At 41.4% G+C, this 23,700-nt stretch overlaps 1 protein-coding gene across 5 annotated transcripts in view; it reads left to right on the forward strand.

The window, feature by feature from the left end:
* Positions 1 to 23,700, forward strand: part of sh2d5 (SH2 domain containing 5) — a 100,741-nt gene that overhangs the window by 6,555 nt on the left and 70,486 nt on the right. For 4 of the 5 annotated variants that reach the window (XM_041205643.1, XM_041205645.1, XM_041205644.1 and 1 more), the window contains 2 exons: positions 1,311 to 1,385; positions 11,865 to 12,011. In XM_041205643.1, coding sequence (XP_041061577.1) covers positions 1,311 to 1,385; positions 11,865 to 12,011 — 222 coding nt within the window. Of the gene's footprint in view, positions 1 to 1,310; positions 1,386 to 11,542; positions 11,633 to 11,864; positions 12,012 to 23,700 lie in introns of those variants that run through there. The other variant, XM_041205647.1, reaches the window with a different exon arrangement.

Consider the following 23,700-nt stretch of genomic DNA (forward strand, 5'->3'; position numbering starts at 1 on the left):
TTATCATAATGTTAATCACATCATGTGTTTAAGTTACAACATCTTTCTAATCTACAAAATGGAATGAGTGTGGGCCAAACAGGTTTTCTCTATCCACAGACCCAGTGCTATCATAAAGTAGAATTGAATCAGAAAAGCTCACTTTAATTTTTTTAAGACCAGCTTAAGAAGTAGCAAAAAGAAACTAGATAAACAAATGCTTTATTTAAAATTATATTGTAAAGTAACTTACACATTTTTAATAATATAGGCCTAGGTGTATTTGTCATGAGTCATTAAAGGTGGCAGATAGAGTGTTGTTTCTAAAGCATATAATATTCTAGGCTTCATTAATCGGGGCATAGGGTAGAAGAGCAGGGAGGTTTTGATGAACTTATATAAGACACTGGTTAGACCTCAGCTGGAGTATTGTGTACAGTTCTGGGTGCCACACTGTAGGAAGGGTGTGAACACATTGGAGAGAATGCAGAAAAGGTTAATGTGAATGGTTCCAGGGATGAGACATTTCCGTTATGAGGAAAGATTGGAGCAGTTGGGACTGTTTTCCTTGGAGAGGAGACGGCTAAGAGGAGACAATAGAAATTTTCAAAAACATGAGTGGTTGGGACAGAGTAGATACGGAGAAACTGTTCCTGCTTGTAAACGGATCGAGAACTGGGGGCATAGTTTTAAAGTGTTTTACAAAAGAAACAAATGCGAGGTGAAAGAAATTTTCTTCACACAGCAATGCACTGTCTGGAAGTGTGGTGGAGGCAGGTTCGATTGAGGAATTCAAGAGGGCATTGGATGATTATTTAAATAGAAACAATGTGCAGGGTTATGGGGAAAAGGCAGGAGATTGGCACTAAGTTAAAATGCTCAGGGAGCCGGTGCAGACATGAATGGCCTCCTTCTGCACCATAACAATTCTGTGATTCTGTAAAGTAATAGTTTCTATGAATCTGGATTTTTATATGTGGCCTGTGGGTTTAATCATTGCAGCGGAAACCATAGTTATGCTGCTGAAAAATATGCACACTTTGCCTCTTCTGTTTTAAATATTTGCTGATTTCATTGCAGCCAAGTTTCTCAGTAAAATGATTCCAGGTGGCATCCTTTTGTGCAAAATAGTGATCCCATGATCCTACAGGAATAATACTGACAACTTATTACTCTAGATAACGCATCTCAAAATGTTTGCTGTTGAAATTCCCCTTCAGATTTCAAAGAATAATCAATCTATTTTCCAGTAGAATTTCAACCTGTTTCAGTTGTTAAAAGGCACTTGTGTTGCATTGCAGCTCACCTGACATGCTTTTATTTTCTTGTAGAATTTTCGTCGAAAAATGGCAGTAATACTGAAATTCTCATCACAAGGAATAAAGATGTATAATGAAAATAAAGAGGTATAGTGGATAGAACTATTTATAATAGACAATGCAACTCATTCACTTTATTCATGACTTGAAAGCTTGAAGTTATAATGGCTACTTGGAGTCAAATGTAATGAATTACTACATTTTGTGAATAGTATTTGGTACCTTACTCTGTTTATAATACTCTTAATAACATTTTATCTTCTTTCCTCTTCCTTGGTCCATTTCTCCGCCCTACCCTCAATTTTCTTGCCTTCTCTCCTGAAGGCAGTAACTCATGTTGGGGTATGGTTATACAGGTAATCATCTTATAAACAGAAAGCTTTCTAAAGAAGTAAGGTGAAAATGGTCAGCTGCAGACAATGGAAACTGTCTAGCAGTGATGAATGTTGACATGTGTCAGAGATTAGAGCTAAAACTTTCAGCACATGCAAGCCACAGGGCATGTGCTACCAATCATTGACACTGCCTCGTTAGCTATGCCTTTCAATGAGAATGCTGCTTGGCCTAAATAGCCAAGTGGTTATGGTATTGGGTTTGTAACCCCAAGATCAAGAGTTCAAATCTCACAATGGCAAACTATGAAACAATGTAACTTCATCTGAAACAGATGGAAACAGGTTTACTCAAAAGAGTATCAAGAGTTCAAATCTCACAATGGCAAACTATGAAACAATATAACTTCATCTGAAACAGATGGAAATGTGTTTATACTCGAAAGAGTTACTTATGGTTCCAGGAATTACTTATGGCTATATAGCATATAGCTCCGAGTAAACCCCTATTCCCTGGATCAAGTACAAGTAGGTTAGGGATCTTCTCTTCTCAAACGTTGGAGCTATTGGAACTAAGCCTCCACTACCTCCTCTCCCCTCCCCACAGCATCCTCACTCCAACTGTGATTTATTATGACTTTGTTGTCCACCTTCTTTTTCTAGAAGTCGCAAGATTCATCTCCTCTGAAACCAAACTGTGGCTCTCCTGATTTCTTCTCCATTGAACTAGTGATCACTCACCCAAGTTTCCTGGCCCAAATGTTTTCTAATATTGCTAATGTTTCCTTTTGCACAGGAGCTATTCCCCACACCTCTTCAAAACTGCTATTATCATTCCTCTCTGCAAAAGGCTGTCCCTCATCTTTATGTTCTCCAGTTGGAGGAGCATATCTAACCTCTATTTATTCTCTCAAATTTTTGAACTCATTGGTACCACCCAATGAGGTACTCACCTCATCCATAATTCCTTTCAGTCAGGTTCTTGCCCCGCTCATAGAACCTAGACCAACCCGGTTGAAATTACCAATAACACACTTTGTTATTTCATCTGTATACCATTATTACATGGTGTCCTCTGTGTCTCCCATTTGACATGATCAACCACTCCATCCTCATCCACTGTTTGAACTCCACTGGACTGTCCTTGCTACCTGTCCAAAAATACCTACCACAGCAGCAGAAATAGTTTCTTGGTTTGCTACTGCCAAACTTTGTTACCTCCAGAGTATCCTAAGGTTCCCACTTTAGCTTTCTGGTTTGCCTTGTTTACTTGTTGCCTTTCAACAATATTATCTGTAGGCATTGGGTCAATTTCCAACAATTGACAACGTCCAGCTCTATATCTCACCACCATCCTTAACTCCACTGAAAACTTTATGTTGTCAGACAGTTTGACTGACATTATTGTGAATGAATCCAAATTTTTAACAAATGAACACTGGAAAGAATTATGCTGCTCCTGCCAAAAATTCTGCTACTTGCCTTGAGTCCATCTCTCTCATTGGCTTTTCACTGCATCCTCACCCTGATTCATTGCGCCAAACTGCAAATACATCATCAAAACTTTCACCTACACAACATCTGCTTTCACCCTTGCCTTACTTCCTACCCCACTGAAATCTTTTTTTGTTACATCCAGACTCATCTTTTCCAATGTGCAGCCTCCTCAATTCCACTCAAAGCTCCAACTCATTCAAAACTTCGCTACCCTAACCTGTCACACATGAACTCACTTTTACCTTCCCTACCTTCACCACCCTCAATTGACTGAATTCCCCCAATGTGTTTAATTCAGATTTCTCATTCTCAGTTACAAATCACATTGCTGTCTCACTCCAAGCCCACCCATTGGTCTTTGAGTTTTGGCTGGTCCTTCCACCATCAGTTGCTTTGTCTTCAAGTACCTTGGCCCTTACTCTCTGCAACTTCTTCCTTTTATTCCTCTGCCATTCTACTTCCCACACTGCCTTTAAAAGTGTCCTCAAAACCTATCTTTTTAATTATGCTTTCAATCATCTCTACTAAGTCTTTTATTACTGTTTAAAGTCCATTTCCTATGAATTGCCTTAGGGTGTTTACTTTGTTAATAATGGCACTGTTCCAGCAACTGCAGTATTTTACAATTTTGCCCAACTTGTTGCTTTTGCATCTGATCGTCTAGATAAGAAGTCATAATTAAAGCCACGTATATGTTACTGTTAACCTATCTGGATCATTGACTTAAAAACAAACCTGATTTCCTAGGTTGTGGAGCCATGCCAATGTTATTGATTTTGAAATCAAATTTAATTGCTCCAGGTTCAATGGACCAAGTCAGCCTTAGCCAAATTGAACTGAATATCTGCTGAAGTTGCATTGTTTAGAAAACCTATCTTAATTTCTGCAATGGTGTAGTACAAATTAGATAAGCATTGAACCTGGATTAATGTCTCGTGTTGACTGTAACAATTGAAATGATGATACGTTGATGCTTTTCTAGTCTTAACAACGGGAATGTGATTAGGTGTAATTAACATAACAGGTGCCTGTGGAAGTAACTGTCAATGGCAGTTTCTTCAGGAATTACACTGTTTTCCTGGCATAACACTGTTGGGTTGGGCAGAAATTAGGCAGGAAGTCATTGTGCTGTCTCCCTGCATCCCATCACTATTTCTACTTCAGCGAATACCTCCTATATCACGTTTTAGGACAATATTTGGTTACTTTTATTTATTCCACCAAAGAACTTTGAAAAATAACTGTTAGGTTTAAGGGTTATGTTTTAAATTACAGTGTATTCTTGCAAGAATTTGAAAAAGGTACTGACGGAAAGGACTTGAAATGATAATGAGCTAGGTTTTGCAGTTATTTTCCTAAAGGCTGTAAATCATAAGCAAATTGTTAGCATGCCCTGGTAATCACTAAACCCTTCATATCCATTTCTCCGATGAAGAGTCTTGGTCCGGGGTGCTTAGCAGGGATTGTTTGACATTGGCCACTGCCTTCAGGTTCTGAAAACTGAGATAAAAGCACAGACAGGAATTTGCAAGAAGTGTTACATTTTTAAGCAGAAAACTGCAAGGGCAAAAAGTTAGAATGCATTGGGGTCATTAGAAATTAGAAGAAGAGAAGAGCTCTGAAGAAGAGTCATACGGGATTCGAAACGTTAACTCTGTTTTTCTCTCCACAGATGCTGTTAGACCTGCTGAGTTTTTCCAGCATTTTCTGTCTTTGTTTCAGATTTCCAGCATCTGCAGTATTTCGCTTTTGACATTAGAAATTATTTTGATTAAGCAAGGTGACCAATTGCTGTGTGATGTGTAGGATATTCATTATTTTATATGATAACATGAACACTACTCACAATTGGACTAAGTAGTTTGATTAAAGCTGTTGCTCTTTATGGTCATTTCCAACTAAATAAATGGCTTAACAATTCGTAGATCTTATCAAGTGCACTCACAGTCTGAATTTAAAAAGATTAGAGAAGCACAGGCAAAATAAGTGAATGGACAAGGGGTACTGTTGTCACATTTCTGAACTACACAATTGTACAGTTAGACATTGAGCACTACAGGCATGTTCCTAAGCGTAAGATGCTCAAACTGTTTACAGGCATGAATACCGCTGCTGTGGCTGACAGAATATGTAAGACAAGACTCAAATTTATCTAAAGGCAAAATACTGCAGATGCTGGAAATCTGAAACAATAACAAAAAATGCTGGAAAAACTCAGCAGGTCTGACAGCACCTGTGGAGAAAAAGACAGAGTTAACGTTTTGAGTCCTTATGACTCTTCCTCAGAGTTTCTTCAGAGCAAATTTATATCATTCATCCAAAGATAGGCCCATATATTTAATTTATGATGTATTTTCCATTGTTATTACCATAACATTTTAACCAGAAAATGAACTGAACCAACCATATAAATACAGTGACAACAAGAGCAGGTGAGAGGCTGGAAATTCTGAGGCAAGTAACTCGCTTCCTGACTTCTCAAAGCCTGTACACCATCTACAAGGCACAAGGCAGGAGTGTGATGAAATACTTTCCACTTGACTGAATGAGTGCAGCTGTAACAACACTCAAGAAGCTCGGCGCCATCCTGGACAAAGCAGCCCGTTTGATGACCCCATCCACCAACTTAAACATTCACTCTCTCCACCACTGACACATAGTGGCAGCAGTGCATACCATCCACAAGATGCACGGCAGCAACTCGCCAAGGCTCCTTCTACAGCACCTTCTAAACCCACAACTTCTACCACCTAGAAAGACAAGGGCACCAGGTGCCTGGGAACACCACCACCTGCCAGTTTGCCTCCAAGTCACACACAATGCTGACTTAGAACTAGATAGGTATTCCTTCACTGTCACTGGATCAAAATCATGGAACTGTCTTCCTAACAGCACCTAAGATGTACCTGCACCAGATGGTGGTGCTCACTACCATCTTCTCTAGGGCAATTAGGGATTGACAATAAATACTGGCCTTGCCAGTGATGTCTATATCCCATTGAAAGAATTTTTAAAAAAAACCTTGCTGGTTGTTAGGAATGCATTTTGTCCTGCACTGTTGTGGCAGGTAAAGGGAGAGATTTAAAATTTAAATCTTCCCACCCAAGAGGGTGTAATTAATTCACCTGCTTCACGGGGAACTAGCTATTCTGCAGCAAAGATTTCACATCCATTCCTCAATCCTTTCCTCAGTCAGGCTTGCTGATGCTGATGGGAATCCTGCCAAAAATATCTCATTGAGGTTGACCATGTGCAACATGTGGAGTCAGCAGGGTATTCTTTGGGTAGAAGAAAGTCCTATCCTGCCGCACCTAAGCCATCTCTGAGGAAATTTTGGCCTCCATGTATCTGTAAATTTGAGGTGATGTGTAAACGAAGCTGGGGAGGGAGGGGAAGAGACAATAAGGTACAGTGGGTAAGAACAATGTCCTGTCAGTTTTGGGGTTTGCGTTTGAATCCTGAGCAGCCTGACATGATAAACGTCTTCTGTGCAGAATGGGTAAATTTTATCAGTTTTGGGAATCTTATTCCATTTCTAGTGTTCACAGCAGAAACTACTCCACTTCAACATTAATTAGCAGTAGCTCACTGAGTGGCCCCAAGAATTCCAGATGTATGAAATGAAGAATTCACACTGGTGCAATTAACAATGCATTTTTGAGGTTCTGAAACCTTGTTGTGGCAGCATAGAGGATGTTTTATTATCTGGACTCAGTATTACTTGGATTGGTGACACTTAATACTGGCACAGTGCTGAAACTGGAGAAATGGTCAGTTTTATCCAGCAGTGAAACTCCTCTCTCCAGTTGATGTCATAAATGAATAGAGTATCACTCACTTAGTGAAACGCTTTAAATGAGAAGTCTAGACAAACAAGTAATGCATTAATGGATCGATATGCTCTGTGTAGAAAGTAGAGTATTACACTGGAGTGTCAACCTAGAATTTGTTCAATTCTTTGGTACACTGAACCTAAAGAAGTGGCAAATGGAAATGAGGGGTAATTTTCCATTTTTGGTATCCTCTGGGAATTCTGATATTCTGACATGTGCTCCTAACATGCAATGCTTTGTGCTGATAGGAGGACATTTACCCTCTATTCTTCCTCCTTTTTGTACAGAAGTCTGGGTTGTACATTAATTCTTGTTGGTAGACTTGGAGGGTGGTGCATTAAATTACAACTTGGAGCCACATGGAGCATCGGCAGCATTCAGCTGTTGTGTGATTGACCATGCACAGTTGCCTTCCCAGCATGATGGCTGTTACTAATAAAGTTTGTGGTGTGTGTTCAAATGATATTAATTATGCACTTTATGTGTAGATGGCTCACAGTAAACAAAGTGAATGTAGAAAATAGCTAGTCATAGAAATGGAACCAGAGACAAACCCAGTCTTTCGATAAATTCCAATGCTATAAGAAACCACTGATTTATTGCTCCACCAGTGAGAGGACATTTCTTTCTGTGCACCCATCAAATCTGTGCTGCTCAAGTTGCCTTCCCCCTCCTGCATCTCATTGGCAAATTTCCATTTTCTGACTGGATGAAAGTCTAAACCTCAGTTCTGCTGAACTGTCTAATTGCAGAATTTGTTGCTGCCTTGTGCTCGATCTTGGTGTACGTCTGACTGGGAAAACTCCCTTGTACTGTTGCAGACATCTGTCATAAATTAGGTTCTAGTATCAGATCGATATGCTGCAGAAAAGATGCATTTTTATCTCTCTGTGGCTGTCAGTCTCCCCTATATTGCCAAGTTTGTGTCTGATGTTTTCAGTTCTAAGTTACGAATTGAGTAAAAGGGGAAAAAATAGCTCTCAGCCTGTTATAGTTCTCCTGTATACTTCCAACTGTCTTAATTCAAGCACAGTCACAAGATCTCAAAATAATCCTTATAATATTGTGGTGTGATGCAATCAAAAACTCCCCAGTTTAAGTCATTTGTACTGCCTAGTTCTTTCTTGGAGGAAATGCCTTTGGAATAATCTCTCCTTGTAGGTTCAGTCAGCATGTGAAGACAGGAGGCAAACTTCCAATGTGAAAGTGGAAGAGCAATGCAAAGAGCCTCTATCAGGGTCACTCTCCAAGAACTCAGACTACTCTAGGCCACTGCGAAAGAATGGCTTGGCACTTTACTTCCTAGGATGGGATTGCTGTATGAAGTAGAATATTATTTTCAAAAGGGAACTGGGAAGCAAAATAACAGACATGGGCATGATTCCAAAAGTTGAAAGTCTCATTTATTTGATTAATGTTAAAGGAAATGCAATCATAAATATAGATACAGCTCTCACCAGATTCTCCTTTGCTTGGGAGAAAATCAACTTGTTACAAACAAAACTATTGATGTTTGAGAGTAATACAGCTGTGAGTTAATTAATGAGTTTAGATAATAGCACAAAGCAAAAGAGAGGTTGTACAGGCTTCTGGGCATCATCTGATGACACCATATATTACAGTCCTGATTTTTAAAACCTATTTCTTCAAAATCTTATGATACTGAGGGTATTGGATCTGAAACAAGACATTTTGGCATATAACGTACTGGTGGTGCTAATATATAGAAACAAATCTAAATTATGAAAATCTACCAATAAAAAAGCAGGAAGATTACCAATCAAAATGCTCTGAGTTTTTTCAATAATCTTTTGTCTACAAATTTCCTTCCTCAATCTGAAACATCCAGGGCTCAAAATTTAAAAAAACTGGAACACAAGCTTGACCAGTCAGCAAAATCATCCAAGTGTGAAAGGAGATGAGGAGCTGAAAGAATTGCTTCAAAAAATTCCTTGAAAGACACTTTTGTCAGCCATTTTTCTTTTTCGGTAGCTAAAAGTAGCATTTCCAATTTAAAGAAAACTTAAATCACATATTTCAAAAATACATTTGCCAAACTTACCTAAAACAATTGACTTAGGGCCCGATTTTAACTCACTCAAGATCCATTCACTCAGAGTTAAAATTGGGCCCTATGTCTTTATTTATGTCTTCAGCTAAAGCCTAATTGTCTCTGAGAAGCCTGGGATATGGTTGGGATATAAAATTGTCAATGAAGTAGTTTTATTTGGATTTTGTTTATGATTTGCTTGAACTGTATTTTTATTCTTGAGACATTTGTCTCTATTTAATTCCCTTGCCTTGTCCAACAAGAATTGGGTGGACAAGAGGATAAAATTGGGGCAGCATCTTCACCTCCATGTTTGCACCCTGCTTCCACCCACCACCGTTTTGACTCCTGGGTTTCAGGTGTTGGAGGAGGTAGCCTCTGGCAATCTTAGACTGCATGAGTACACAAAATAAGTCTAATGACACTTGGACCTCAACACAATTTTTGCTCAGGATTGTGCAAGTCACACACAGTCCCTGGCCCAGTAGAACTTGATGCAGGCAAGATCAAGGCCAGCCAGATGAATTTGAATTTGAATTATATAAAGGTGGGCTAGAATGAGAAGGCATGCTCTTCTGGGCCCTACCAGAAAGCCCCAGACAGAATCCTACCTCCTTAGTCCCTGTCTCAATGGCAGGTTTATTTTTGGGTATGGAACTCAACTTTCTGCTCTTTACCAGAACAAACCAATTGTCATCCTGCCTCCAGGCTCTCTGATCAATTACGGAGGTGTGGGGGGGGGTGGGGGGGAATCACATGTCCATTCTGTAAAAGGAAGGGTTTCTTACTGAAGAGACCAAGCTCACCAGCCTTAGATTTTTCAGCCTGTAGCGATCACAGGAATAGAAATAACTGAGAAAGCTGCCTCCTCCCCGCCCCTTGCCCTGAGCCTCTCAGTCAGGGAGGTCCTGCCGCAGGATCTAAGGAACCACAGTGAGGTGAGTTCTCCCAAGGATGGGAGGAGGAGGACAATCTCTCCAACCAACCAGGCATGGATAGAAGTGACTAAAAAAGTCAGAGGCAGGAGTGTGATTACTCAAACTTGGAGACAGTGTACCGAGAGGGTGTAGGTCCTAGGAGGGCATGATAGGTGAGTGTCACAACACTTTCAGGTGTTAAGCCAGACACTCAGATTTGCTCAGCATTCTCTTGCACGAGGTCCTCAGGGCAACACACCTTGCAGCTCCCCACACCCTCTACCAGTTGCCCTTTTGCACTCATGCCTCACAGTCACCCCCACAAATGTCCCTCCCTCCTCCTTTGAGTCACCCCTGCCCTGGGCTTTAACCTGGCCACCCATTATCTTATGCCATTAACTGTCCCTTGGGTCCACAGTGGCTGCCTGAAGTCCTGCTCCTGTACACTGGCCAGATAGTGATTCCCACTGGCAGGCGTCCTTACTGCAACATTTTAATGAGGCTCAGGAAATTAAAACCATGGCATAATCATGAGCGCTTTTTGTATCCCTTGATCCCAGTGGTTGCTCCTTGAGTAAAATTTGAGCCTGTCACCTTTTTTGAGTTTGTTTGGTCACAGTTTTCCTTGGATTCTATTGTTCATGATTGTGTGCCTGCAGCTGCTGCATCTAGGTAGCACATTCCCAATCATCCTGCTTTTATTTGTGGCCATTTTTGTTTTCTTTTTAGTATTTCTTACTTATTTTTGCTTTTTTCATGGGCTGCAGTATTATTGTTTCTCCAGCTCTAGTTGGTAGGAATGCTACAGTTATCCTTAGCACTCCTGGGTTGACGAGGGAAAACTGAGCCAGCCCAATCACTATCCAGCAAAATCCTTTTGAAAGCACGCATGTGCATTTGTTAACTAAGGGCAAGATTGGGCTCAGTTATGACCCTTCCAGTTGTCAAACAACTCCTTGTCAAGACTTACTGGCCAACAATAACAACTTGGTAACTGAGTCTCTCCAACACCTTTGAAACTTTGCCCAGCACAGAACCAAGGGTCGTTGTGAGTGCGGGGAGGTGGGAGGGTACTGTGGGATCGGAAGGAGGCCAGGGATGGATTAGTTAGGTCAATCGGTGAGAGAGAGAAAGAATCCAGGTGAAGGTATTAATCAAAATGATGGGTTCCAAGATTCTACCGTAAAGACAATAGTGTTGCCATCCTGGGTTCTCTTGGATGGAGCTTTGGAAGCAAAAAGAATTTTCAGTGCAATTCCAAAAGGACAGAAGTCTGCTGTTCATATTATGATTTTAATCAACTTGTTGTAATTCGACATTTCATCTTACTTAAAATGATGCTATTTATTATAGGTGCTGGTCAATTGCAACAGACGTACCCTTTCACATCATGCTGTGGAGGCAATGTACATGTGCGATAGAAAGCATTATATCTAATCCTCGTCTTTACCATACTTTAAGATTGAGAAGTCAAGGTGGAAGATCAGGCTCAAAGTACAAGGCACCATCAACATTGAAACAAGTGGATGTGTTAAATCAGGTAGTGGTTGGATGGTCAACAAGCTTGTGCCTTCATGCTGAAGAAAAGAGAAAAGTCAAGGGTGGTGGAGGGTTCAACAGATGGGAAAGAATGAGTTAGGGAAAACTACAGTCTAACTGAGTGCTCTATGGTTACTCCTACCCATCATTTCCATCACCCAATTTGGTGAGTATTTGTAGCAAGAAGTGGTGAGACTGATGTTACCTTGCAGAAAGCTGGTCACAAACTGCTTCACCATCTTGGCTTAAAGAAAAAATTTGATATCAAAAACGGAAATATTTGGTGTCTTTTTTTCAATTGAAGCTTCTGTACTGATTTTTAAAAATATTACATGAAATACTGTACAAACAACTTGGTTGCGCAGATGTAATTAATTCCTCTGATGGGTTTCAACTAGACGCTGTTGATGGCTCATGCCCTGAGGAGGATCTTATACACAACGTGTCAACCGGCGGACTGTCAGTTTGCATTTGTCACACGTAACCCCTACAGACCACCGTGTGAGCTCTTCTGCCATCTGTTTGTCACCACGCAGCCAAATGAGGTGGGTAGTTAATATTGAAAGTCATTGTGAATCAGATGATAAAAATCATTCATTTGTCCAATTAGACTTTATGAAAAAGGATAAAATCATAATTTCTGTGTTCAAAATCCTCCTTTTTTTTAAGTTAAGAAATATGGCTGCCCAATGGCTTGGTATTAAAAGCCTACAAATGAGAGAGAGGATGAATCCTGGACTGAGCTTTCCCCTTCCTAATCCAGAGGTTATAGAAATCAATTGAGGCCACCCCTGCCCCAACCCTGACACCTGCCCCACCCCGCACCCCCCTCAATATCCCTACCTTGGCTGAGAACAGGTAACTCAGCAAAGAGCATGAAACAAACGTGGAACCTGCTTGCTGTGTATAATTCCAATTGTCTTAACCAGCTGCATGAATAGATGAGGTTCGCTGCTGTGTTTCCAACACCCTGCTGTTTTTGTCATAAAATATAATGTTTTGCTGCTTCGGAAAAGAGTAGAAGAGCAAGAATCACTTTCTCTTCCATGATCACACATTTTGTCAATGTATGGTTCAGTGTCCTGGGGTGGAGAGTGGTTTTAAGGCAGACGTTTCTCATTGTATATAATTGAATTACCACAGTAGGAAGATTTATGGGAATGAAAGCTGTTAGCTGACTGGAGTGAATTGGTGCTTAGATCAGTCTCACTGAGAGAAATGTACAAGAGCAAGATGTCTCGCTAAGATTGTCTGATGATTTCTATTTCCATGATCAACACAAGTTAGTTACATGTTATAATTAATCGGAATCCCATGACTCAATGTAGGGGATTACATTACTTAATTTGTGAAAGGACTGGATGATTTAGAAGGTTTCTAGATAATGACGGTACACAAACAGCACTAAACTCTTATGGAGCAGAGTGCAGCTGAAGAAACAGTGCAGACTTGGAGTTTGGTGAGAGGAAGAGTTTAAAGTGTTAATTTTGATCTTAAATTTTGCTTTTAAAATCTAATCTAATCTGTAATTAGCGGTAACTGGAAAGTATTGTGTGAGCAGGCTAAGTTCTTTTTTTTTCTTGCAGCTTAGACAAGGTAAACTCACTCTCTGCAATGAGAACTGAGTAGTTAATTAGCTCACTGGTTCAATCCGATTACTCTAGCCCCAGTTCAGTTAGCTATAAATACAGTGCATCCAAGGCAAAAGGAGTACAGCTGAGGAAACTGAGCGTAGATGTGGATTTTGGTGAGTGGTGGAATTAAAAGTGATAATTTTGTTCTTAAATTTTGTTCTTAAAATGTAATCTAGTTTGTAATTAGCAGTAACTGGAAAGTACTGTGTAAACAGGTTAAATTATTTTTTATTGCAGCTTAGACAAGGTAAACTCACTCTCTGCTGTGAGAGCTGAGTACCTAATTAGCTAACTGGTTGAATCTGGTTATTCTAGCCCCAGTTCAGTTGGCTATAAATACAGGCCTCTGCAATGTACCTAAGGCAAATGGAGTTTGATGAGAAGGGGAGTTCGGTGAAGCGGGAGAAGGAGATGTTCGTTTCCTTTTTCCATCTTTCGCACCCTGCAAGAATTGGTTCTTGTTCTACTATAGGGAAAACATCTAGCTGTTTCGTGAGTATCTGGTGAGTGGTTCAAATCTATTCTATTTCTAAGGTTTAAAATAGTATACAAATTGGTGGTAAAGTTAATAAAAATATATATATATCTCAACATAAATAAATGAATAGTATAATTAAGTAATTATTTAAAACACATTAAGAATGGCAGAACAGGTGATGTGTCAAGGCTGTGGCATGTGGGAACTCCTGAGTAACACTGATCAAGGGCAAACATGTCTACAGTATGTTTTTGCGGCTCAAGGAAATTCAGCTCAAAATCATTGAGCTGGAGGCAGAGCTGCAGACTCTGCAACACATCAGGGAGGGGGAAAGTTACCTGGATGCTTTGTACCAGGAGGCAGTCATACCACTTAGGATAGAATCTTCTGATTCCGTCAATGATCAGGCACAGGAGGGTGTGACAGGAGGTGAGTGAGTCAGGTAAGGGAACCCAGAGGGCAAGAGTGCAGGAGTATGAGCCTCTGCAGTTGTCCAATAGGTTTGAGGTTCTTTCAGCTTGTTTGGATGAGAGTGGGGGCTGCAGAGTGGATGAGCAAACTGACCATGTTTCAGTGTTCAAGGAAGCCATTCAAGTGGGGGGAAGCAAAAAAGGAATGTAGTGGTAGTAGGGGACAGTATAGTGAGGGGGATTAACACTGTTCTCTGCGGCAAAGAGTGAGAGTCCAGACTGCTTTGTTGCTTGCTTAGTGCCAGGGTTCAGGACATCTGCTCAGGGCTGGAGAGGAACTTGCATTGGGAGGGAGGAGGATCCATGGAGATACCAACGACATAAGTAGAACTAGGAAAGATGTTCTGCATAGACAGTATGAGGAGCTAGGTACTAAATTGAAAAGCAGAACCTCAAAAGGTTATAATCTCTGGATTATTACCTGACCCGCATGCAAATTGCCATAGAAAAAATAAAATTAGAGAGATGAACACGTGGCTCAAAGACTGGTGTGGGAGAAATGTGTTCAGGTTTGTGGGGCATTGGCACCAGTACTGGGGAAAGTGGGGGCTGTATGTTTGGGATGGTCCACACCTGACCCGTGCTGCGATCGGTTTTCTTGCGAACTGCACAACTAGGGAAGTAGAGAGGATTTTAAACTAAATATTGGGGGCAAGGGATCAAATGTGGAAAGATGTGGTATATCAAAGAGTAAAGACAAGAGAGGAAAATAGTAATAAGGGAAATAGGGGTCAGAGAATGGCAGGAAGGGACAAAGAGAAAAAGCCTAAGAATGCTCCAAGAATCAAGACTGGATGTAACAAAGATAACAAAAAGGCAACAGTAAAGGCTCTGTATATAAATGCGCATAGCATTCATAACAAAGTAAGCGAATTGATAGCACATGTTGAAGTAAATAAATGTGATATTATACCCATTACGGAGACATGGCTGCAGGATGACAAGGATTGGGTCTTGAATATTAAGGAGTATATGACCGTCAAGAAGAATAGGGAGCTAGGTAAGGTGGAGGGGTAGCACTGTTAATCAAGACTGGCATTTATGCAATGGTTAGAGATGATCTTGGTTCAGGACATCGGGATGTAGAATTGGTTTGGGTGGAGATGAGGAGTAGTAGGGGTAAGAAGTCACTAATGGGAGTGGTCAACAGACCCCCTAAGAGTAACCACAATGTAGGACAAAATATACAAGAAGAAATATTGGGTATGTGTGATAAAGATATGGCAATAATCATAGGTGACTTTAATCTACAAATAAGGTGGAAAAATCAGATTGGCAGTTGTAGCCTGGAGAAGAGTTCACATAATGCTAATGTTCTAGAACCATCCAGAGAGCAGGTTATGTAAGACTTGGTATTGTGTAATGTGACAAGTTTAATTAATAAACTCAGAGTGAAGGCACCCTTAGGTAATAGTGACCACAATGTGATTGAATTTTACACCCAGTATCAAAGGGAGAAGTGTGGATCTAAGACTAGTATTTTAAATTTAAATAAAGGCAACTATGTGGTCATAAAAGCTGAGCTATCTGAAGTTAACTGGGTACTAGGCCAGGGGATAGATCAATAGAGAAGCAGTGGCAGGCATTTAAGGGAATATTTCAGAACAAGTATATTCCCACTATAAAGAAAAAATCTAAAGGGAGGACCCACCATCTGTGGTTAACTAAAGTTCGGGAAAGCAGTAAGCTTAAGGAAAAAGCGTTTAACTGCACAAAAATGACTGGCAGGTCAGATGATTGGTCAGAATGTAAAGAATGACTAAAAGGTTAATCAGGAGAAAGAAATTAAAGTATGAGAGAAAGCTAGCTAGATATGCAAAAATGGATAGCAAGAGTTTCTACAGGTATTTAAACAGGAAAAGTTAAAGTGAGTGTTGGTTCTCTAGAGAGTGAGAATAGGAGTTAATAGTAGATAATAAGGAAATGGCGGATGAAATTAACAAATATTTTGCCTCTCTCTTCACTATAGAGGATATAAAAAAAACCTTCCAGTAATAGCTATAAATCAGGAGGTGGAGGGGAGAGAGGAACTTGGTGAAATTACAATCACTAGGGAAGTGGTACTATGCAACCAGTTGGAGCTGTGGACTGACAAGGCTCCCGTCCTGATAGACTTCATAGTTAAGGTAATATCACAGAATCACAGAATCCTAGGATCTTAAAATAGGTGGCTAATGAGGTAGTAGTTGCATTCATGTTAATTTTCCAAAATTCTCTAGATTCTGGAAAGGTTCCTTCAGACTGGAAAGTAGCAAATATCACCTTTCTATTCAAGAAGGGAGGGAGTCAGAAAGCAGGAAACTATAGGGCAGTTAGCTTGACGTCTGTCGTGGGGAAGGTGTTAGAGTCGGTAATTAAACATGGTATAGCTGGACACTTAGAAAAACACAAGGTAATTGGCAAGAGTCAGCATGGCTTGGTGAAAGGGAAATCATATTTAACCGATTTATTAGAATTGTTTGAAGGAGTAACATGTGCTGTGGATAAAGGGGAGCCTGTAGACATGCTGTACTTGGATTTCCAGAAAGCATTTGATAAGGTGCCACATCAAAGGTTATTGTGGAAAATAAAAACTCATGGTGTAGGGGGTAACATGTTAGCCTGGATACAGGATTGGCTGACTGGCAGAAATAAAGAGAGTATGCATAAATGGGTCTTTGTCTGATTGGCAGGATGTGACTAGGGGAGTCCTGCAGGGATTTGTGCTGGGGCCTCAACATTTTACAATTTACATGAGATGAGGGAAGTGCAGGCATGGTGACTAAATTTGCAGATGACACAAAGATAGGTAGGAAAGTATGTTGTGAAGAGGACATAAGGAGCTTGCAGACAGATATAGATAGGTTGAGTGAGTGGGCAAAAAATCTAGCAGATGGAATATAATGTGGGAAAAAGTGAAGTTGTTCACTTTGGCAGGAAGAATTTAAAAAACAGTATTACTTAAACAGAGAACAATTACAGAATTCTGAGGTGCAGCGGGATCTAGGTATTCTCGTGCATGAGTCGCAAAATGTTACTATGTAGTTACAGCATGTAATCAGGAAGGATAATGGAATACTATCTTATGAGAGGAATTGAACAAAAAGTAAGGATGTTATGCTTCAGTTATATAGGGCATTGGTGAGACTGTATCTCGAATACTTTGTGCAGTTTTGTTCTCCTTATTTAAGGAAGGGTGTAAATGCATTGGAAGTGGTTCAGAGGAGGTTTACTAGCTTGACACCTGGAATGAGCAGTTTGTCTTATGAGGATAGGTTGGTCAGAGTGGGCTTGTTTCCACTAGAGTTTAGAAAAGTGAGGGGTGACTTGATTGTAGTATATAAGTTCCTGAATGGCCTTTACAAGGTGGATGTGCAAAGGTTATTTCCTCTTGTGGGTGAGTTCAGAACTCGGGGGCACTATTTTAAAATTAGGGGTTCCTCTTATAGGACAGAGATGAGGAGAATTTTTTTCTGTGAGGGTTGTGCGACTTTGGAACTCTCTGCCTCAGAAGGCAGTGCAAACGGGGTCACTAAATATTTTTAAGGCAGAGATAGATTTTTGTTAGGCAAGGGAATCAAAGATTATTGGGGGGGAGATGGGAATGTAGAACTCTGAACACAAACAGATCAGCCATGATCTTATTGAATGGTGGAGCAGGCTCGAGGGGCCAAATGGCTTACTTCTGCTTCTATTTCCTATGTTCGTATATAGAAATTGTTTGCAAATGTTGTGAGTTAACATAATTATTGTTCTTGCTGCTGGTGTTAAGTAGTTGATTTCATGTGCCTTCCTAATTGGGCTATTATTCAGAAAAGTCAAAATCAGTGAGTAACTGCCCCTTTATAGTTTCAGGTTGTGTGATATTTACAGGACACTTCTCACCAGTTGTCAACTGTTAAACTTACATTATGAAAAATTGTTCTTCATGACTAGGAAGATACAATTAAGCAAGTCGGGCACCAGAGTACAGCAGTGAGATCCATTATTGCAGCAAATGACCACTTGGAAAAAGTGTAAGGAGAGTTGCAGGAAGCCTTCGGGAAATCTCTCAGCTTAGAAGCACAGTCCCCATGACAATGACAAGGGCTTCTAATCCATACATTTGGCTGAGTGGAACTTTATTTTCTTGTCAAGTTGGGAGCAGCTTTCTTATAATTTGTTTTTGGGAGTACTGACAAGTCAGTATTTTTATTGTTTATCATGGTTGTTTTCGGTGCTTTAAGAGTCAACCACACATTGGAGGCCAGACCAGGTAGGGGTGGAAGGTTCCCTTCCCTGGAGGACATTAGTGAACATGGTGTGTTTACATGACTATCGCTCAGCTTTTATGGTTATTTTCCTGCTGCCAGCTTACCAATTATTAGATGTATTGAATTAAATTTTGAGAACTTGCTGCAGGCGTGTTCAACTTAAATGTAAATTGGTACTAAGTTGGACTCTGTACAGTTTTTGAGGAAACTGGCTAATTTAGCACACTGCACAAAGGCGTCCCTACATGTACTTCAGGAGACTCCTGTATTTAGCAGACAGGTCCTTCTACTTTATCTTGGTAGGCAAAGCCCAGAGTAACTGATTCTTGTGTATATCGTTAGATCCTGAGTCCACATTTAGAAAACTTTGGTTTATGTCCAGCTATTTTTATAGTCCTTTAATCCTGATTATGATCTAGTGTCACTACTCCCCGGGAAAGAAAATGTTTAAAAAAGGAGTCACTGATATTGCACTTTTCAACCAGGGCCGCTGATCAGGAACCCGCCTGCCTGCTCCCGCACATCCCTCCCCCCGATGGGGGTGGGGGGGGGGCGGGGGGCTGGTGGGTGGGTGGTGGGGGGTGTGGGGGGGGTGGTGGGGGGGTGGGTGGGGGGCTGGTGGTGGTGGTGATGGGTGGGAGGGAGGTGTTGCCCTATGTTTTGAGTTTTGCAAGCACAGGCTGGTTGGGTACGGTCAGCACTTTGCATGTTGCAAACAGCTGAGTCGTTGGGATGGTGTGATACCAGATATGTAGGCCGTATGTCCCAACCCTGATGCTTTCTCCGTGGCAACGTCTCTACCTATCAGAGTCCACTTGTCAACCAATCAGCATTTCAAGTAATATAAATTGTTGTTCCCTTTACAATTAGTATTCTTGTGACTCTGTCCTGATGAGAGCAAGAGGAAAAGCTTCAACAGCATGCCTCTTCTCGCTGCAAAATCATTAACACAGTATAATTTTAAAAGTTCTTATTTGAAGGAATTAAAACTGAAATATCAAAGTGGGAAGCAGGGTCTTCGTCCTGTTCATTCACAGTAACCAATCAAATGGAAATTCTTGTCAGTTCTAGGAATGAAATATGAGTATCACAGAATGCAAATGATGGGCCCTAAAAAAAAGGTCAAATCCACATTCATGAATTTTTGTTGTGCATAGCTTCACACTCCTCTTTCTTGGAGAATGGAATGTTGGAAGGATTTTGCAGGCAGATTATCAATGAGCTTTCAGCTATGTGAACAGTCCTTCCATGGCCAACATGTCCTGAAGCGGGACATGAACCCAGGGCCTTTCAGCTCAGAGGCAGGAGTGGTACATATGAACACACGAAATACAAACATATGAAATAGGAGCAGAAGATGGCCAGGCCTCTTGAGCCTACTCCACCATTCAATATGATCATAGCTGATCTGTTTGCGTTTCAAATTCCGCATTCCCATCTACCCACAATATCCTTTGATTCCCTCGCCTAACAAGAATCTATCTACCTCTGCCTTAAAAATATTCAGTGACCCCACTTCCACTGCCTTCTGAAGCAGAGAGTTCCAAAGTCGCACAACCCTCAGGGAAAAAAAATCTCCTTATCTCTGTCCTATAAGGGCAACTCCTAATTTTAAAACAGTGCCCCCTAGTTCTGGACTCACCCACAAGAATAAACATCGTTTCCACGTCCACCCTGTCGAGATCATTCAGGATCTCATATACTTCAATCAAGTCGCCCCTCACTCTTCTAAACTCCAGTAGAAACAAGCCCAACCTGTCCAACCTTTGCTCATTCCAGGTATCAATCTAGTCAACCTCCTCTGAACTGCCTTCAATGCATTTACATCCTTCCTTAAATAAGGAGACCAAAACTGCGCACAGTATTCTAGATGAGGGAAAAATCTTTCCCCCATCGGGGTGGGGGGGTAGTGCGGGAGCAGGCATGCCTCCAATCGGCGCCCCCAATAGGGGACGTGCTGCCAATTTACGTGGGCGGGCCAATTAAGGCTTGCCAAGTGTAACATCTGCCAGGAAGCGCTATGTTCTCCCTGTGCAGGTGGGGAGGGGATTCCCTCAGCCAGGAGTGCGCTCTTTCACATGCATGCTGCTTCAGGGAGATCAGTTCCGATTTAAAACTTTCATTAAACATGTTTAAAAATTTTCCCTGCAATGTCCCCTCATGTGACATCCCCTCATGTCACATGAGTTGGGACATGTCCATAAGTTTTACTGAAACGTTTTTTAAAGATTTAAATACCCTCATGAAACCTCATCCTGCCCATGGATGAGGTTTCATGCTTTTTCCGAAGCCCGCCAGGGCTCCTGGCCTGCCCGCCAACCTTAAGGTTGGACGGGCAGGTCCGTTAATGATCTTAATTACTTTTTCAATGGCCTCAATAGGCTGTTGACAGGTTGGCGGGCGTGCAGCTGACTCGGCTGCGCCCCCACCAATCTGAAAATAGAAATGAGGCGGGGTGATGTCGGGAGTTCCACCCTACATCATTCTGCGTCATTTTCCGTGTTGGCGACTGGGCCCCACCCTCGCTCACCGACTGGAAGATCCTGACCGCGGTCTCACCAATGCCCTGTATAACCAAAGCATAACGTCCTTACTTTTAAGCAAAATTCCTCTCGTAAAAAAGGATAGCATTCCATTAGCCTTCTTAATTACTTGTACCTGCACACTAACATTTTGTGACTCATGCACGAGAACGCCTAGATACTACTGCACCTCGGAATTCTGCAGTCGTTCTTCTTTTAAATAATACTCTGCTTTTTTTATTCTTCCTGCCAAAGTGAACAACTTCACATTTTCCCATGCTATACTCCATCTGCCAGATTTTTGCCCACTCACTCAACCTATCTATATTCGTCTGCAAACTCCTCACGTCTTGTTCACAACATAGGCCAGAATCTTCTGCTCAGTGTGCAGGGGCGGGCCCCACACGCTGACGTGCGGTGACGTCGGGCGTGCGTTCTGACGTCACCGCGTGTCATTCTGATCTTCCATTCGGCAGGTGTGCACCGGAGTCAGCTGCGCGCCCGCCGAACTGTCAAAGGCTTGTTAACGCCGTTAATAATCCAATTAAAGGAATTATCAGGGCTGCGCATCCAACCTTAAGGTTGGTGGGCAGGTGAAGAGCCCAGGCGGCCTTTGCATTTTTCGTGGAACCTCATCCACGGTCGGGATGAAGGGTTTATAACTTAAATAAGATTTTTATTGAAATTCATAAACATGTCCCAGCTCATGTGACACTGTCACATGAGGGGACATCTGAGTAATTTTAAAAATTCTTTTATTCCATTTTTCATGATGAAATTAATCTCCCTGCTTCGTGTCTCGGAGATTTCTGCGCTCTTTCAGCGCATGCGATCGCATGGGTGGCAATCAGTTCCATGCCCACCCTGGCCCGCTCCAGACCGGCCTGCCTGACGGGGAGAAAATTCTCTTCATAATTTCTTACCTATCTTCGTGTCGTCTGCAAATTTGTCTTCGTCCCCCTCATCTAAGTCATTGATGTAAATTGTAAAAAGTTGAGGCCCCAGCGTAGACCCCTGTGGGACTCCACTCATCACATCCTGCCAATCAGAAAAGACCTATTTATGCATACTCTCTGCTTTCTCCCAGCCAGCCAATTTTCTATCCATGTTGACGTTACCCCCTACACCATGAGCTTTTATTTTCTGCAATAACCTTTGATGTGGCACCTTGTCAAATGCCTTCTAGAATTCCAAGTACAATAAATCTACAGGTTCCCCTTTATCCACAGCACATGTTACTCCTTCAAAGAGCTCTAAAATATTGGCTAAACATGATTTCTTTTTACAAAACCACACTAACTCTTCTTGATTACCTTCAGTTTTCTAAGTGCCCAGCTATAATCTCTTTAATTATCAATTTTAACACCTTCCCCAAGACAGGTATCAAGCTAATTGGCCTATAGTTTTCTGTTTTCTGCCTCCCTCCTTTCTTGAATACAGGGGTTATATTTGCTACCTTCCAACCTGATGGAACCTTTCCAGAATCTAGGGAATTTTGGAAAATTAATACCAACACATCTTTTATCCCATTGGCCACCCCTTTTAAGACCCTAGGATGAAGTGTATTTGGACCCAGCTCCATCGGTTTGCTCAGTACCACTTCCCTAGTGATTGTAATTTCACCAGGTTCCTCTCTCCCTTCCACCACCTGATTTTCAGCTATTACTGGAATGTTTTTTGTATCCTCTTAGTACCAACTGTGTCCCTCAGGCTCCTTGTATTTTTGAATGAAAATTATACATATGCCATACGTAAGCCAAGGGATCTCTGAAAGCTCCTATTGCAAGTAAATTCAGGCAGTTGGCAAACTTTAAAAATCTCAAACTTGACCCCAACCCACCAACTGTTTTTAATGGAGGTGGGACAGGATGTGGAGGTGGTGGGGGAGCGAGGGTTAGAGGTGGGCAACCATCTGGCTCCCAGGAGGTAGTTTGGTCATTTAAATATTATAATGAATCCACGTTCCTGAGATTTAACCTGTCTTCCGGGATTAACCCTGGCTGCCCAGGTTTTATGGGCCTCAGGAAACCAGGCAGCTCAAGGGAGGTGAGGATGCTTTGTGGAAAAGGTAAGTGCCTTTCCAGCATTGCTTGTGGGCCAAGAGGTGCAGGACTGCTTATTCCCAATCCACCAAGCTTACAAAGCTCCCTGCCTGCCATCGCTTCCCCTCTCCCTTTGTCATCTCGAGAATTGGCAACCACTCTACCATCTCCCACTCCCAGGAATCAGAATTAGAATTCACTGCCCCCTCTCCCACACCTCCCACCCCCAGTTTTGAACACTGCTTGGTGATTGGTGGTTTCTCAACCCACAACTAACCAAGCTATAAATGGCCAACTATGCAATTTTCTGGAGTTTGCAAGTCTGCAGATGACACTAAATTGGGAAGGACAGTAGTTGCGGAAATAGGAGCATCAGTTTACAAAGAAACATGGATTAAGTGATTGGACAAAACTCTGGCAAATGAAGCTCAAAGTAGGGAACTGCACAGTCATTCACTTTGGATCCAAGAAAGACAAAGTAGAATATTTTCTAAATGGGTGAGAAACTAGGAGTTGTGTATCAGTCAAACAGACTTTATATCTTTCTCCATAACTGATACATGAATCAAAGAAAGCGGAACAAAGTAACCCACAATTTTTAATGCCTCTGTGATTATTCTCCTGGGTTGCACACAACAGTGCCCTGGAGATTAATCTTTAATTCCTGGAGATTCGAGGATAATCCTAGAGGGTTGGCAACCTTACTATAACCTGTGGATTTTTACACCTGTGCAAATTCCATTTGTGTTTATTGAAATACAACATCCGTACACATCTCAATCCTAAAATTCTTTATTCGAACATAGAAAATGATCAAAAGTTCCAAAACTTAACAAATTTCCACCTACAAAGTAAC

Source organism: Carcharodon carcharias, chromosome 15 (assembly GCF_017639515.1).
Source record: "Carcharodon carcharias isolate sCarCar2 chromosome 15, sCarCar2.pri, whole genome shotgun sequence".
Lineage (NCBI taxonomy): Eukaryota > Metazoa > Chordata > Chondrichthyes > Lamniformes > Lamnidae > Carcharodon > Carcharodon carcharias.